This window comes from Pezoporus flaviventris, unplaced genomic scaffold (genome assembly GCF_033815535.1).
Source record: "Pezoporus flaviventris isolate CSIRO_AGI_PZ_B2104156 unplaced genomic scaffold, CSIRO_AGI_Pfla_v1 ptg000116l, whole genome shotgun sequence".
In the NCBI taxonomy this organism is placed as follows: domain Eukaryota; kingdom Metazoa; phylum Chordata; class Aves; order Psittaciformes; family Psittacidae; genus Pezoporus; species Pezoporus flaviventris.
This window is the reverse complement of record NW_026892664.1, coordinates 3,465,590-3,481,622: the sequence shown is the minus strand read 5'-3', so window position 1 is coordinate 3,481,622 and position 16,033 is coordinate 3,465,590. Positions and strand designations below refer to the sequence as shown.

Here is a 16,033-nt window from a genome sequence, read left to right as displayed (position 1 = left end):
AGTCATGCAGATCCACACATTGAGTCCAAGTCTGTCTGTGTCACATTATGTCTAATACCAGTTTTATACATTTTATTTGTATTCCTCTGTCACACATACGTATATTTACACACATACACACATAGTACGCATATTGGAGGGGAGGGACAAGGTCAAGAATCTTGCAAGAAAAGTGGATATTTATCAGTGACAAAAGTGAGAATTGAATAAAGCTGATTGGTGTTTCCTGTGAGGAAAAAAGAGGGCTGGGATAATTCAAGGTAATCTGTTCCTACACGCTGGTGGCTGAGAAGTGAAATGAAGTTTGAGGTTCCTGCTCCTCTTGGTTTCCTTCCAAGGAAGATGTGATGGGGGTTCTATTTCTCATTAAATGCTCTCATTGACTGTGGTGCAGGAACTGTGAAAGAAGATGTATAAAGTCATGAGGATTAGTGGAAAATCCCATTAGTTTAGGCGTTCTCACTTGATGTAGAGTATTCATGTCCTGCATGATACAAGTCTTGCATGTTGCCAGTGGTTGAACAACCTCCTCCCGCACTTCAGCAGAGCCCCCTTCACCTCCTTGTTCCTCAGGGTGTAGATGAAGGGGTTGAGCATTGGGGTGACCACGGTGTAGAAGACGGAGGCCACCTTATCCAGGCTCCCATGGCTAGAAGAAGGTTGTAGGTACATGAAGAATCCTGTCCCAAAGAATATAGAAACAGCCATCAAATGGGAGGCGCAGGTGTGGAAGGCTCTGGCCCTGCTCTGTGCTGAGCACATCCTCAGCACGGTGCGGATGATAGAGATGTAGGAGAGCAAAATGACCACGCTCGTGCCCACTAAGTTGATGGTGACGAAGGCAAAGATGAGCATCTCGCTGCTGTGGGTGTCGGAGCACAGGAGCTTTACTACTGGAACTTTGTCACAGAAGAAGTGGTCAATGCGGTTGGGACCACAGAAGGAACCTCCAAACACGCACCATGTGTAGACGATGGCACTGAGGAAGGCGAATAGGTAGGATGATGCTACCAGCTGCCAGCAGACACGGCTGGAGATGATGGTCACATAAAGCAGGGGCTGGCAGATAGCAACATGGCGATCATAGGCCATCATGGCCAGGAGGTGACACTCAATAGCGGCAAAGAAAGCAAAGGTGAGGAACTGCATCATGCAGCCAGTGAAAGAAATGGTTTTGTCCTCTGATAACAGGTCTGCCAGCATCCTGGGGGAGATGACTGTGGAATAGCAGATGTCAGTGAAGGCAAAATGGGTGAGGAAGAAGTACATGGGGGTGTGGAGGCTGGGAGACACCCGCACCAACATGATAATGCCGAAGTTCCCCACCAAAGTGACAATGTAAATCAATAGAAACAAGACTAAAAGAGGGGTCTGTGCATATGGGCTGTCTGTAATTCCCAACAGGATGAATTTAGTCTGCGTGTGATTTCCTCTCATGACCAGGTGGTACCTACCAAGGCAAAAGGAAGGAAAACATCAAAATCATTGCAAACAGAAATTCACTTTTGGACCATATTTAACTACAATCGATCACCAGTTTAACTGCCATGTTTTGGTGGAATTAATATTTTGTATTGCATTTTTTAAACCCAAATTATATGATTTTGTTTTTCATTTGAGGTATTTGGAAAAGAACAGAGAGTGCAATGAAGCAAAAACTGCCATTTTTGTTCTTCTATGCTGAGAAACATAAACTATGGATTTATTCAAGCACCTGATTTTTCAGGTTTGAGTGAAGAATCAGATCTTTACTCACTTTCAGATTGGAGGCAGTTTGCGTCAGAAGACAGCTTAGAGGAACCTCATAGGAGCACACATAAACCTTGAGCAAGAGAAAGTCACATTCCCATTGAAATGATAGCTTACACATTAATGACCTCCAGAATTTTCCTTTGGTTTTTAGTTCTAATGCCAGTCTTCAGATTGCATTTATCAAAGTGTTATACATAATTCAAAAAGGATAAAATTCACATTGCTAAAGTCATGATTTATACCTTTCTGAGTTCCAGCATGCTGAAGCACCCTCACACCTATGGGCATTATGTTGCTTAACCCAAAAAAGAGTTGATGTTATAAGAGGCTGAATCCAAAGGCTGATTTGTTAGTGACCATATTCTGTTGACGATCTGAAATGCTGCATTTCTTTATAACAGAATAAGATTCTCTTAAATAAATCAGTTCATCTTGCTTTAGCTGCCGATGTAAAAGAAAGACAACATGCATCAGACATTGCTCCCTCTTCTTATAAAGAAAACCCACATTGGTAAGGCTGTTTTCTGACACAGCTTTACCAAAGAGGACGAGAGAACATGAAGAATCAAACCCACTACCTCACTGCAGGTGAGGCTCTGCTTTGTGTTGGTGTTACCTCCTGTGCCTTCCCTCTGCCACCGAATGATGGGAGCCAAGGATTTATCCCCAATGCAGCAAAGAACATCTATGTACCGGCATCACTTCTGTTAAGCACCTGATGTGAAGAGAGGGGAGCTCCTGCCAGAGTCCAAGAGCCCAGCTTGTGGTGCTGGGGCTGTAAATACAGTTGCATGTGCTCTGCTGGGAGGAAGCCTCCAGGGCTGCTCGTGCTTTTGCAGAGGAAAACAAAGAAAAGGAAAAGCAAAGGGTGTGAAATCACCTCTGAAAGGCATTGTGGTGCTTGGGCACCTGAGAGTCATGGAGTGCATGAGCTGTCTTTGAGCACAGCTACACAGCAGCACCAGTGATGAGCAGCTCTTGGGATGCTTCTGACATACTTGTGGATTATGCCAAGCATTCTATCTCTCGTTGCCAACAGAGTAAGAATGGGTTTAAAGACATTTCAGATCTTGTAGAGAGTCTCTAAATGTGACAGGAACCACAAGTGACTCCTTCTCTGGAGCTGCTGATATCCCTCTGTGAACACTTGAGTGCCCATTTTTCCAGCCCCAGTGGGATTATCCACATATAGTGCCTGGATGGCCAACACCTGAGCTGGTGCCTTAGGGCTTCCACTGTATTGAAGGATGAGAAATGGGCATTTGAGGCAGTGATGAATTGTCCCAGGGTGAACTAATAGGCCTTTATCCCCCTGAGCAGCCTCAGCTGGGGCGTCATCCCCACCCTCCACCCATTTGCCCCCCACCTCTATTTAAGCTCAGCCCAGGGAAGTTGGGCTATTTTTGAATTTTTCTTTCCTTTTTAGCAGGAGTTGTGCACATCTATGGAATCCTTTGATGGTGACCAAAGCTTGCTCATGTGTCTTCCTAGCAATTGCTGAACCTGACCCTGATCAGGGGATTGATTTGACCTGTGTTGGCTTGGTTTGGCTTGGTCTTGGACCTGCCTCATAATCCCTTACTTGCTTGACACCCTGGAATCTTGGCTGACCTTGGCCCAGGTCTCTGTTCCTGCCCTACTGCTCTTGCTCAGATACTGTGGGATGGGTCCTGCACCCCATGGTGTTCTCTTTTGGTTCTGTTTAGACAGATTTAGAAGACAACCCCTGTGGCAGTCTCCAGGCTCCTGCAGACTAGAATCCGTCACCCTCTGCACCCAACAGCCCAGCCAGTGCTCACTGTTCTGCCAGTCCCTCTCCACCCAGATTCTATCCGTACATGGGCAACTTAGGAGATAGTCTATTCAGTGAGGGAAATTAGAGTGAGAAATCGAACATTACATTCAAGTGTTATTTTCTGGTCTGATTTCAAAGGCCTCTGTCCTTCCTAACTTTTCATCATTTAATTGCATTGATTGTGGCTCCTTTGTTGACCACAAGTAGAAGACACTTTTCCCCGACCTAAGTCACCATCAACAGGCTTACTTTGTAAGTGACATAGACAATCTGTTTTTTCCTTGTGTGCTTTAGCATGAGCTGGTCATGGACATGGCATGTGGGTGCTTATTTCCATTTATCTCACCATTTAAGTAAATAGGACTTAAGATGAATGTACAACACCCCTTAATATGAATGGGATGAGCCCTTGATGTGCCCAAATTCTCCTTACCACTGGGTGGTCTCAGCACAGTTCATCATTCTCAGTTATGAATTCCATTGCTCACAATTCCCTTCTTTGAAGTGAAATCTCTTGTGAAGCTGCAGCCTGGGGAGGGATTCCCCCTCATATTCAAAGGTGAATGAGGCCAGGAGCAACCTGATGTTACCATGAAGACCACAGGACATAGTTATTGTTCAGAAAGGACATCTAGGAGGTCACTGTTCTTATGCTGAATGTTGTAACAGGTTAGACATCTTTGTGACAATAATTAGAAGAGATATTCCATCAGCCTGTGTGCATAGAATCATAGAACAGTTAGGGTTGGAAAGAACCTTAAGATCATCAAGTTCCAACCCCCCTGCCATGGGCAGAGACACCTCACACTAAACCATGGCACCCAAGGCCTCATCCAACCTGGTCTTGAACACTGCCAGGGATGGAGCAATCACAACCTCCCTGGGCACCCTATTCCAGTGCCTCACCACACTAACAGGAAAGAATTTCCTCCTTAGATCCAATCTAAAGCTAAGCCTTTATTAGCAGTTTAGGCTGTTGTGACTCATGGGTTCTCATTCAGGGGCCAGCAATATACAACCAAGGTTCACATGTCTTAGAGCCCTGAACTGTCGCCAAAACTGTGACAAACACTTGTTCCCCAAGTGTTTGTGTCTGTTGCCTGCAAAGACCTGCAGGGAGAGATATAAAAGCAACACATTGGTGCAAGTTAAGAACATCCTCTGATGAAAAAAGGCTGGAAGCTCTTGAAGGTTCAGGAGAGACATTCTTGTTTGGAAGCTAGGAGGATGCCTTCAAGAGATAATCCCCTTGATTTGCTATGCAGATATCCAGTGTCATCTAATGTGGAAGAGAACTTGCAGCTGTAAGAGGTGACCCCCTTCCACAGGTATGTGAGAACATACCATGAAAGGTCCATGTTAGCCCTGCTCTGGTAGAAATCACTGCAGCAACTGGGGAGGCTGCTCAGAATTGTGCCAGGTAAAGATTTGCTCCTCTGTGTTGGTTTTAAAGAGATGAAATATTCCTGCTGGGATGTACTTATAGAATCCCAGCCTGCTTTGGGTTGGAAGGGAGTTTAAAGCTCATCCAGCTCCTACCCCTGCCACGGGCAGGGACACCTTCCACTAGAGCAGCTTGCTCCACGCCCCTGTGTCCAACCTGGCCTTGAACACTGCCAGGGATGGGGCAGCCACAGCTTCTCTGGGCACCCTGTGCCAGCGTCTCAGCAACCTCAGAGAGAAGAGCTTGTGCCTAAGAGCTCATCTCAGTCTCCCCTCTGGCAGGTTCAAGCCATTCTCCTTGGCCTGTCCCTACAGGCCCCTGTCCAAAGCCCTTCTCCATCTTTCTTGCAGCCCATTTAGCCACTGGTGCTTATCATGGTGCTTATGGTATGTTTAAGGAACCTTGCAAAATAAGAGACGAGAAAACTCACAAGGACAGATGAACCTAACCACTGGCCCTGAAATAGTGATATTCACTTTAAAATGTAAAGAATATTTCTACAAAGAAATATTCTGTTGATGGAGAATGGATCTTCGCTGAGTCTTCTGGTCCTGACACTCATCTGGAGGGGTAAGATTTTAATTCTCATCTTTAATCCTGTAAAGATTTAATTGTTTTATTCCGAACCTTCATGTTATCAGGGACAGAAACCTGTAATTCACACTTTCATGAGGGTGAGCAGCTTAACTTAATGCCTAATTTAGACAACCAGAGTTGAGTGAGTTTGCCTTAGCAGAGTTCAATGGTGTCATCATGGTGTTGACACCTCTTATTTGTATATTCTCTCAATTGTACCAAGGGAATAACATCTTCAGACCCATGTGATCTCCTGGCTTCACCTCCCCAAGGTTTCCAAGACTGTAATATTAAATTCTTCATGTCCTGAATGAGTTTTAGAGTCATGCAGCACCCCTTCCCTTCTCCTTCCTTAATTCCCAGCAAATTAAAGGCTCTTTTTCCTTCATCTCAATGACTTTTCCAAAACCACCCAAGGAAAGCTACAGTGCTTTTAGTCTTATATGAGTTATAGCCAGAAGCTGCTTCCAAAATCAGAGCTGTCTTCAGAGAAACTTGATCACAGGGGATCAAGGGCAGAGCTGGTGGCTTGGTTTGTGTCACATCGATCCCTCTCCGCTGCTGTAGCCATTGGTCTCATCAAACTGTAGGTACCAAAATGGAACTGAGTGATACAAATGGATCTGCTCAGAGGTGTTTGGGGAAGCTGGGATGCTCTCACTTCAGAAGGGGCCTCCTCTTTCCTTGGGCTGTGTAAGAGGGCAAGCTTGGAGCAGATGGCCACAGAGCAGTCCATTCCACTGTAGCTCCCTGGAAATGAATAGTGGGGATGCCATCGGTGCACAGGGTGCTAATTGTCAAGTTATCCCATTCCAGTTCAAATAAAGGCATGGTTAACACTGTCCTGTATTTTCCAGACTTTTTTCCTTCCTTGCCAGATACAAAAGCCCTGAATGGCAGAGCAGAATCTCACCTCAGCAGCAGAGTTCATTCTCAAGGGTCTCAGTGACCAAGTGGAGATGAAGGCAGCCCTTTTTGTGCTGTTGCTGCTCATCTACACTGTCACCCTTCTGGGCAACGCAGGGATAATTGTAGCCATCCAAGGTCACCCACAGCTCCACACATCCATGTACTTCTTCCTGGGAAGCCTCTCCATTGTTGACATCTGCTTCTCCTCCGTGGTAGCCCCCAGGACTTTGGTCAACTTTCTATTGGGGAAGAAGACCATTTCCTTTGCTGGCTGTATGGGTCAAGCATTCTTCTACATCGTCTTTGTGACAACTGAGTGTTTTGTGCTGGCTGTCATGGCCTATGACCGGTACATGGCCTTCTGTAACCCCCTGCTCTACTCCTCTGTTATGACTCGGAGGTTATGTGTGGGGCTGGTGGTAGGGTGCTATATTGGGGGTGTCCTGAACTCCATCATTCAGATGACCTTCATCATCAGGCTGCCCTTCTGCAGCTCCAATGTCATCAACCACTTCTTCTGTGATGTTCCTCCTCTCCTGGCTTTGTCCTGTGCCAGCACGTACATCAATGAGATGATCCTCTTCTCCTTGGCTGGTGTCATTGAGCTCAGCACCATCTCTGCCATTCTGGTCTCCTACCTCTTCATCTTCTTTGCCATCCTGAGGGTCCGTAATCAGGTGGGACATGCAGGCTTTTTTCCACCTGCATGTCCCACCTGATTGTGGTGACCACGTTGTATGGAACAACCATCTTCATGTATTTACGCCCTAGCTCTAGTTACTCCCTGAACACTGACAAAGTGGTCTCTGTTTTCTACACAGTGGTGATCCCCATGCTCAATCCCCTCATCTAGAGCTTGAGGAACAAAGAGATGAAGGATGCTCTGTGGAGAACTGCAGAAAGAATCATAGTCAGGCTTTGAAAACCCTGATCCAGGGATTTGGGTAACATGAGGCTTTGTTCCAGAGGCTGTGGAGCCTCCACCCATGGACATGTTCAGAAGCTGCCTGAATGAGGCCAGGAGCAACCTGATGTGACCATGACTAGTCACTGATGTGACTATGACCAGCAGGACATAGTTATTGTGCAGAAAGGACATCTAGGAGGTCTCTGTTCCTATGACTTGCAAATTATACACATAAACACGTATGTATGTGTGTATATATATCAAAACACAATATTAAATGCATCCTAACCTATATATTTATATATAACACAATATATTCTTGTGTTAAATGTCAACACCAACACACACGATACTGATTTTTCTTGCCTCAGTTTAGTTGGGGTCTCAGTGATTTATGGGCTGGGTAGGGGAGGCAGCTCCTATGAAAAGCTTTTCCCAGGACGGATGGAAACCCAAGATCTAAATGGATGAACTGATGTTTTAATGCAGTTGTGGAGCAATGGGATATCGTGCATGAGTCAAGTGAGTGAAATGCAAATTCTTCATCGCGTTTGTGTTTGGAACCAGGCTGCTGAGTTAAATCACAGTCAAATTGGGCTTTGCCGCCTCTTTTCAGGCAGCTGTAGAACTTCACCCTTTCAGTTTTCCTCAAGTTCCGCCTTTCTCAACGCCTTTAAGACAAGCTCTAAGGAGTTTTCTAATTTATACCCACAGTAGTTTGTTAAAAACAAAGGCAAGAATGTTATCGGTAGAGCTTGCTGCAGGAGAGTTGCGCTTTGGTTTGAGGCAATGGGGATTAAAGAAACCCAAAGCAAACATGGAAACACACCAACACCCTGAAACAACAGGGAAATGAAAGGTAATGAAGAAACCGAACCCAAAGTCCTTATTTCCTATTCAAGAAGTCGTTCCTGGCACAAATTGCAGCCCCCCCCCCCCCCCCATATCCTGGTTGCTATAAAATCGCAATGCCACCAGGGAAAACAGTCACCACAGGGTTTCCCCACACACCCAAAACTTCCCTATTTCTTTAGCAGCTCATCACTCAAAGGTGAGAGATGTCCCTGATCCAACTGTGTTAACAAGCTCCTCTGGGAATGGATTTGGAGCTGATGGGTTTTTAGGAAGGAGAAGGCTTGGCTGAGTCCTGGATGGAGATTTTCCACCTGTGGTCACTTGAGCTGAGGCATCTCCAGTGGGAAAAACACTCTTTAATCCAGGGGAAAATAACCCAAACAGGGATGTGACCCTGGCCAGCACTAAGATCTTTATTCTTTTTTAAAACTTTTCTCTTTATTTATTCTTTATTCTTTATCGTTTGCATTTTATTTTTTATTATAGATATATTTATTATATATATTATATATATATTCTTATTCTTTATTCTTATTCTTTGTTCTTACTGTTTACTAAAGTTACCAGCCTGACGCTGACTCTTACTATTGCCAGCAGGACATGACAGTATCCACATATGCCTGCTCTTTAGATGCCCATTTCCCCTTCAAAGCTGTATTCATCTACTTCTGAACAAAATCCATTCCTTTTCCTGTGTGATTTTTGTTACTTCTTGATACCATTACTCTCTGTGGTCACCTCCAAGAGGTGCAAAATGGTCACAGGTGTCCCTCTAGGCATCAGAAGGCCAAAGAGTTGAAATAACTGTCTAGAAACTCATGGATCAGGATTTCTTATACAACACCACCATCTATTGGACGTTGCTGGGAATATCCACTCCTTTTTATTTTAGATAAAATCTTTTTTCTTACGTGCTGGGAGTGCTTTTTTTCTTACGTGCTTGTCTTACAAGCCAAGTGGCTTGTTCTTGCCCAGGAAACTGAGAAATTATAGATAAATAAACTAAGGCCATCATGTTGCCTCTACAGTTGGCTGATCCTATGTAGACAGTTTATTTCCTGACCCTGTTAAGGCAATGTCAGATAGTTTAACAGCTTCAAAGTCCTCTCACATTTAGAAATGATGCTTTAAACCCCACTTTTCCTAGTGCAGTTCTTGGCTGAGGCTTCAGGTTTTATGAAATGTAGATTATTGTAGAATCATAGAGTGGTTTGGGTTGGAAAGGAGCTTGGTTCCAACCCCCTGCCATGGTCAGGGACACCGCACACTAGACCATGTCATCCAAGACCCTGTGTCCAACCTGACCTAGAACATTGCCAGGCATGGGGCAGCCACAGCTTCTCTGGGCACCCTGTGCCAGCGCCTCAGCACCCTCACAGGGAACAGCTTCTGCTTTACATCCAACCTGAACTCCCCCTGTTTCAGTTTGAACCCATCACTCCTTGTCTTGTCACTCCAGTCCCTGATGAAGAGTCCCTCTCCAGCATCCTTGTAGCCCCCTTCAGACACTGGAAGCTGCTCTGAGGTCTCCACGCAGCTTCTTTTCTCCAGGCTGAGCAGCCCCAATGTTCTCAGCCTGGCTCCATACAGGAGCTGCTTCAGCCCCTGATCATCCTCATGGCCTCCTCTGCACTTTATCCATGTCCTTCTGTTGCTGAGGATATCAAAATCACTCTGCCTTTTAAATGGTTTTTCTCTTAAATATTCTGTGCTATCCATACACAATTTGAAGTGCTAATTCATGGTGTTTTAAATGATTCCTTTCTCCATCAGTTGTTTCCTCTAGATTCACAGATCCCTCTCAGAAAGTATCCCCATTGCACATCTTTACTCCTGACAAAGCCATTCCAGATTTTATAATGAAAGCAAACAAAAAAACCATCAGATCTCAAATCAGGTAAGGTCTCAACCTTTATCCCATGTAGGTGAAGGATTTAATTCCTTGTTGTTGATATACGTAAATCACACCCATCACCACCTAAATAATCCCTGGGGAGCAGCTGGGCTTATTTAGGTGCTCTCTGATGCTGAATTGAATGGGTGAGGATGCCTATACAGTAACCAAGTTCCTGGGCTACTGGTAGATCCATCCTGGTAACCTGCATGGGGTAGGAAACCCACCTTTTGTTACAGAACATTAAGTGCTAGGCAGGAATAACCAGGGTCATTCCCTACTAGGGCTTTTGGGGAGTAAAGAGGTGACTTCTGTCCTTTCCTGGAAGGCCCTGCAGCCTCTCATATTTGGTTGCACAGTAACGAAAGCATTTCTGATTGAAAAGTAAAGGCAGCTGCTTCAAAATGAAAAGGAAGTTGTGCTTTTATATTTTCATTCTAAGTAGCAGCATAAACTGAGATAAAGGAGAGCTGTATTTTCCCTACACTGAGGGTTGAACACATCTAAGAGTGCTTCCCAAGAGGTAATCTTGTTTTTGAATACGAATATGAGACAGTACATACTGGTATGTACTAAAAAAACTACCTTTGGGGATGTTTGAAGGCTGGATAAAACTCTTAAAGGCAACGATTTTGGGCTTGTATTTTTCAAATAAGACCTTCTGGTGCCATTATTTTTAAAACCTGTTGGGTGTATCCTGACCTGGCTCTTGGGAGCCCTTTGGGCTGACCCTTGCCTGGTCTGACAGCTCCCTGGCAGTTAATGTGTAATCCCCTGACTTGTTTCACCCCTGGCTCTGTGAATACCACAAAGGACAAGGCTCTGGAAGGACGGGTAGATGCTGCATGGGGGAAGACAGAGAAGCATTACCCTTCTAGCTGGAGCCTGGAGAAGCTGGGAGTATTAAAACCCATTTCAAGTGGATCTGAGAGCAAAGAGGAAGAAATCCCTGATATGAAAACCCTGCTTTGTCCTGTGGCATCCACAGGATCCACAGGCCTTGTAGCAAACCTTAACACCTCTGCTTTATATCAGGGCAGCAGAAACCATCCCCTTGAGGAATCAGAGGGATGCTGGTGCTGTGAGCATGGGGCTCTTTTGCTTCATATTTTAAACGATCCTTTTCTTTTGATAGTTTGTGCTGTATGACTCTCGAAAGAACAGCTAACCAGTGCGTTATAACTTTATATATCTGGCACCTTCCCCTTGTGCCTGTACTGAAATCTTGAGGATGACATCCACCATGATGGCTTTGGACTGCCTGAGGGGACACTGAGATGAGCTCTTAGGCAGAAGCTCTTCCCTGTGAGGGTGCTGAGGTGCTGGCACAGGGTGCCCAGAGAAGCTGTGGCTGCCCCATCCCTGGCAGTGTTCAAGGCCAGGTTGGACACAGGGGCTTGGAGCAAGCTGCTCTAGTGGAAGGGGTCCCTGCCCGTGGCAGGGGCTGGTGCTGGATGAGCCTTAAGTTCCCTTCCAAAACAAACCTCTCTGGGATTCTATGGTTCTATGAGAACAAGCTCACTGCTACCTAACCAGGAGGTTGTGCTGCCAGGTTTTTCTTTGCTGTAGGATCTCAACAGCAGTCGGTTGTTCCCTTATCCATGTCAAGAGTTACATCTTGGATAACACTAGCAACAGTCTGCTTGGTGAGTCCTATTGCAGCTTGTTGAAAGCTTGGCCAAAAAGCAAGATGTTGCCAAATCGGAGTAGGAAAGCCACAAATGGAGCTCCTTTCCCCAGGAATACAGAGATAAATATTCAGTTAACTCTTCAGCAGAGTGTGGACCCACAACCTGCATGGATAATATCTAAACGAAGTGAGCAAGGTATGGGTTTTCAGATTAATTTATCTCCATTCCAGTGAGTGTGCGCAAGCTGCAGGGAGATGTGATTGCTGGGGGGAAGCTGTCGTGTATAGCACAAGCTGCAGCCTTAGAAACATCCCAGGTTTCATATCTGCACCTTGGATCACTTCAGACCAAGCACTTGGTTTGTCAAGCAAGAAAAAGCGAGGGTGAGCCTTTGTTAATTGTGAGCTTCAGGTCAATTGTCCCCTGGCAGGAGATGTGTGTGTCTGGGCAGGTGGATGCTGCCTCAGGGGGAGGATTGAGCCCCAGACCCAAACACTTCGATTTTCATTACTTGGGTCACATCTTCCAGCTCCATGGTGATGGTTCAGGAGCTGCTTTGCCTCCAGCATCTCTATGTGAGCAGTGGAAAGCAGCTCTAAATCCCCATTAATAACACCAGGAGACCACCCGCGTTGCTCACAGGACATCTGAAATGAGGAGTCTGGCTCTGGAGGGGGAGCTCACCCCTTCAGCAAAGGGTCATCAAATAATGATGACTTAAGCATGGCTCTGCTTGTCAGATACCAGCCACGCACACTCCTGCTTTGCTCCCTGGTGTAACTCTGTCAAGTGATGATTAATGTTAGGCCGGAAAAATCAATGGAGATTTATTCTGCCTGTTGTAAGCTGTGATATTTGGAGCTGCTGATTTCTCCCTGGGAGAACTTATCTTTGGTCAAACCCGAATGTATCTTTTGTCTCCAAGTTAGGCATCGTGTCTAAAGCAAAGTAGGGTGAGAAATCCTGGTTCTGCACTATCCTACCCTAAGGAAAGCCACATTTGCTCTCAAAGAGCTCCTCCTGGGTCACAGAGAACAGCTATTTATTCCTCATGTACTTACACTGGACTGGCAGCACCCAAAAGATGAGAAATAATTCCCTTTTCCCAGCAGTTACAGGGGAATTCAAGGACTTCCATGTGTCAATGGCTTGAGAGGAACTATGAGGAACCCTGCAGTTTATTCATTCTGGTGTTGCCCTCCCTCCTTTGCCTTAAAGTATCTACTTGCTTCTAAGCGTGTTCGTGATGGTTGTGGTGTTTAGCCTTGGGAACTTGGTGTTTTCCTCTCTCAAAGAGAATTTACCTTATATTGACTTGTATGTATGTAAGTGGTGTAACTGATTGATAGACAAAACCTGACATTCTTAACATTATTGAGGGATTTGGGCCTATTCAGCATTTCAATTTGGAGACATAAATCAGGCAAACTGCTTATAGGTTCACTATGGTTGATGATAATTATACGTTCCCCTCTGAGCTTATTCTCCTGGGCTTCACAAACAGGGAAGTCCTGTGGGTGATGTGCTTTGTCTTATTCCTTGCCATCTATGTGGTTACCTTCATAGGAAACCTGCAATTAATTACATTAATCAGAACGGATTCCTGCCTACACACCCCCATGTACTTTTTCCTAAGCCACTTGTCTCTCCTGGATGTCTGCTACTCCTCTACCATCATCCCTCAAGCCTTGCTCAATGTTCTAGTGGAGCAGAAGGTGATTTCCTTCATTAGGTGTGCCACCCAGCTCCTCTCCTTTGCAACCTGTGCCACCACCAAGTGCTACGTGCTGGCTGCTAAGGCTTATGATCGCTACATGGCCATTTGTAACCCCCTTCTCCTACTCCATGGTCATGTCCCAAAGGCTTTGCATTGGGTTGTTGGCTGGTGCCTACTTAGCTGGCGTGATCAGCTCTACCACACACACGGTTTCCATATCTCGTCTCCCGTTCTGTCGGTCCAAGACGATCAATCACTTCTTCTGTGATGGACCACCACTGCTAGCCCTCTCCTGCTCTGACACCCCTGCCATCGAGGTGATGGTTGCTGCCGTGGTGGGGTTCAAGGTACTGAGCACCACGGTCTTCATCCTCATCTCCTACTTGTCGGTCCTTTCCATTGTCATGCGGATTCAGTCTGTGGCTGGTCGATGTAAAGCTTTCTCCACCTGTGCCTCTCACTTCATCTCCATTGCTTTGTACTATGGCAGCTCCCTCTTCATGTACCTGCGCCCTAGGTCCCGGCAGTCCTCAAAGCATGACGAGGTGGTCTCCATGATGCACTCTGTGGCTGTCCCCATGCTTAACCTGCTCATCTACAGCCTAAGAAATGCGGATATGAAGAATGCCATGAGGACAGCAAAAAGTAGAGTCCTCTGGTCTTTGTCCATTCATGGTTCCTAGTCAGCTGAAAGGAGAGGGCTACCCTGCCCTGGTGAGAAGCAGCAGGATGGATATTGCACCTTCAAGGATGGTTCGATATTGCACCTTAATGAGGATGGTTGGATATAGCACCTTCAAGTATGGGTGGATATAGCACCTTCACAAAGAAGGGACTAAGCATACTTGGAAGCATGACAGCTGGAAAACACGCTTCTCCTTAAACCAAGGCTACATTCTGTGCTGGCATGGACAGGACTTTCTCTGGCTGCAGCCTGAGACCTGACAGTGACTGTGTACTGGAAAGAAAGTTGTTGTCCAAAGTGATTGCTACTTAAATATTACTTGAAATTAATATATTTTTTTTATTTAAATGTTATTAAACATAACAATAAACTTTATTTCAGGGTTCAGAGTGCAAAAGGGAGAAGGTAGGTGGTGGCTTTGCCCTGCTGGCATCAGACCAGCAGATATCTAAGCTCATGTTTTATATTAGGAAATGATTTCTGGTGTTATTTCTGGTTTTAAGGAAACATTAACTGATATTTCCATGTATTTCAACTCCAGCCCGCAAGGTTTGGTCACGTGAAATGACAGAGGGGATATTGAGGTGAGCTCTTAGGCAGAAGCTCTTCCCTGGGAGGGTGATGAGGCACTGGCAAAGGGTGCCCAGAGAAGCTGTGGCTGCCCCATCGCTGGCAGTGTTCAAGGCCAGGTTGGACACAGGGGCTTGGAGCAAGCTTCCCTAGTACAAGGTGTCCCTGTCCGTGGCAGGGGTTGGAACTGGAGGGCCTTTAAGGTCCCTTCCAACACAAACCAGGCTGCAATTCTAAGAAATAAAGCTGTCAGTCTCTTGAAGTCAAAGCCCTTCTGGGAAATGGGGACAAGTCATATCTGAGCCTCTGCTCTGCTGTGAATTTAAGTAGGGTTTTAAAAAACCTGAGTGCTGTTAGGAGGGAGGATTTGGGGTCCTCCTCCCTGCTGAAAAGCCAAGGTTCTGCTGGGCTAGGTCCTCTGACAAAGCTGATGGAGCAAGTGCAGTACCCAGCTGTCTGCATCTGGGACTTCAAGCTGCATTATTCACCCTGCACAAGTGCACCCAGGCATTCTTAGTGGCTTTTTTTGCCTTCATGTAGTTCCCTTAAATAATCTTTGAATTACATACTTTTCTTCTTTCCAGAATTTGATTGAGAGTTATTTCTCTCTCTGTTATATTGATTTTCCCACTTCACAAGCCTTGGTTTTAGCCCAGTACCCAATGGGGAAGAAAGACATTCAAAACCACTCAGAAATCCTTTTCTACCCTCCTCCAGTCCATCTCCTGGACTGTCAGTCTGGTGCTTTCTAGCAGAAAACAATGTTTGCATTGAAAACATTTAAAGCCACCTGTGTACTTCTTCCTCCTTTACCACACTTTCATAGCTCGGTTTTCTCCCCTGTTTGCCCCATCCTTTGTGTTTTCTAAATGTCTGGGACAAGGTTATCTGTTAATTTTTCTACCAAGGGTTTTATAATATCTCTTCATGTAGGAGAAGCATTCAGGACACACCGGCACTCAGGATTCTTCAGATGAAGACTGGGAAATCTGACTTCATCCTGATATATCCTCAACGCAGCCACATTTTGAGCCAATGCTTTTGACCAAAGTGCTGTACAATCACTAGTGAAGTGTATGGAAGTAAATGCATGCGATGGAAAGGACTCCCCATGACCAGCACAAACCATCCACACAGAGGATGCTTTGTTGTGTTTGTTTTCAGCTCCCTTCAATGCAATATTAGATGATCTCTGTGGATGTAAAGGGCTTTCTCAGGAAACACAGAAAAGAAGAGTTATGTGATAGATGGGGAAATACAAAGCAAACTGTCCTGGGCCTGTCTTCCTGGGTAGGTCT

At 45.5% G+C, this 16,033-nt stretch overlaps 1 protein-coding gene and 2 pseudogenes across 1 annotated transcript; 2 read left to right on the top strand and 1 right to left on the bottom strand.

Moving 5' to 3' along the window:
* Positions 1-477: 477 nt before the first annotated feature.
* LOC133282308 (olfactory receptor 5AP2-like) lies at positions 478-1,437 on the bottom strand. Its single transcript, XM_061478340.1, has one exon. The coding sequence runs from the start codon at positions 1,435-1,437 to the stop codon at positions 478-480; it is 960 nt and encodes a 319-aa protein (XP_061334324.1).
* Positions 1,438-6,457: 5,020 nt separating this feature from the next.
* LOC133282148 (olfactory receptor 5J3-like) lies at positions 6,458-7,398 on the top strand (annotated as a pseudogene).
* A 5,810-nt stretch (positions 7,399-13,208) lies between these two features.
* LOC133282340 (olfactory receptor 8U3-like) lies at positions 13,209-14,163 on the top strand (annotated as a pseudogene).
* The last annotated feature ends 1,870 nt before the right edge of the window (positions 14,164-16,033 follow it).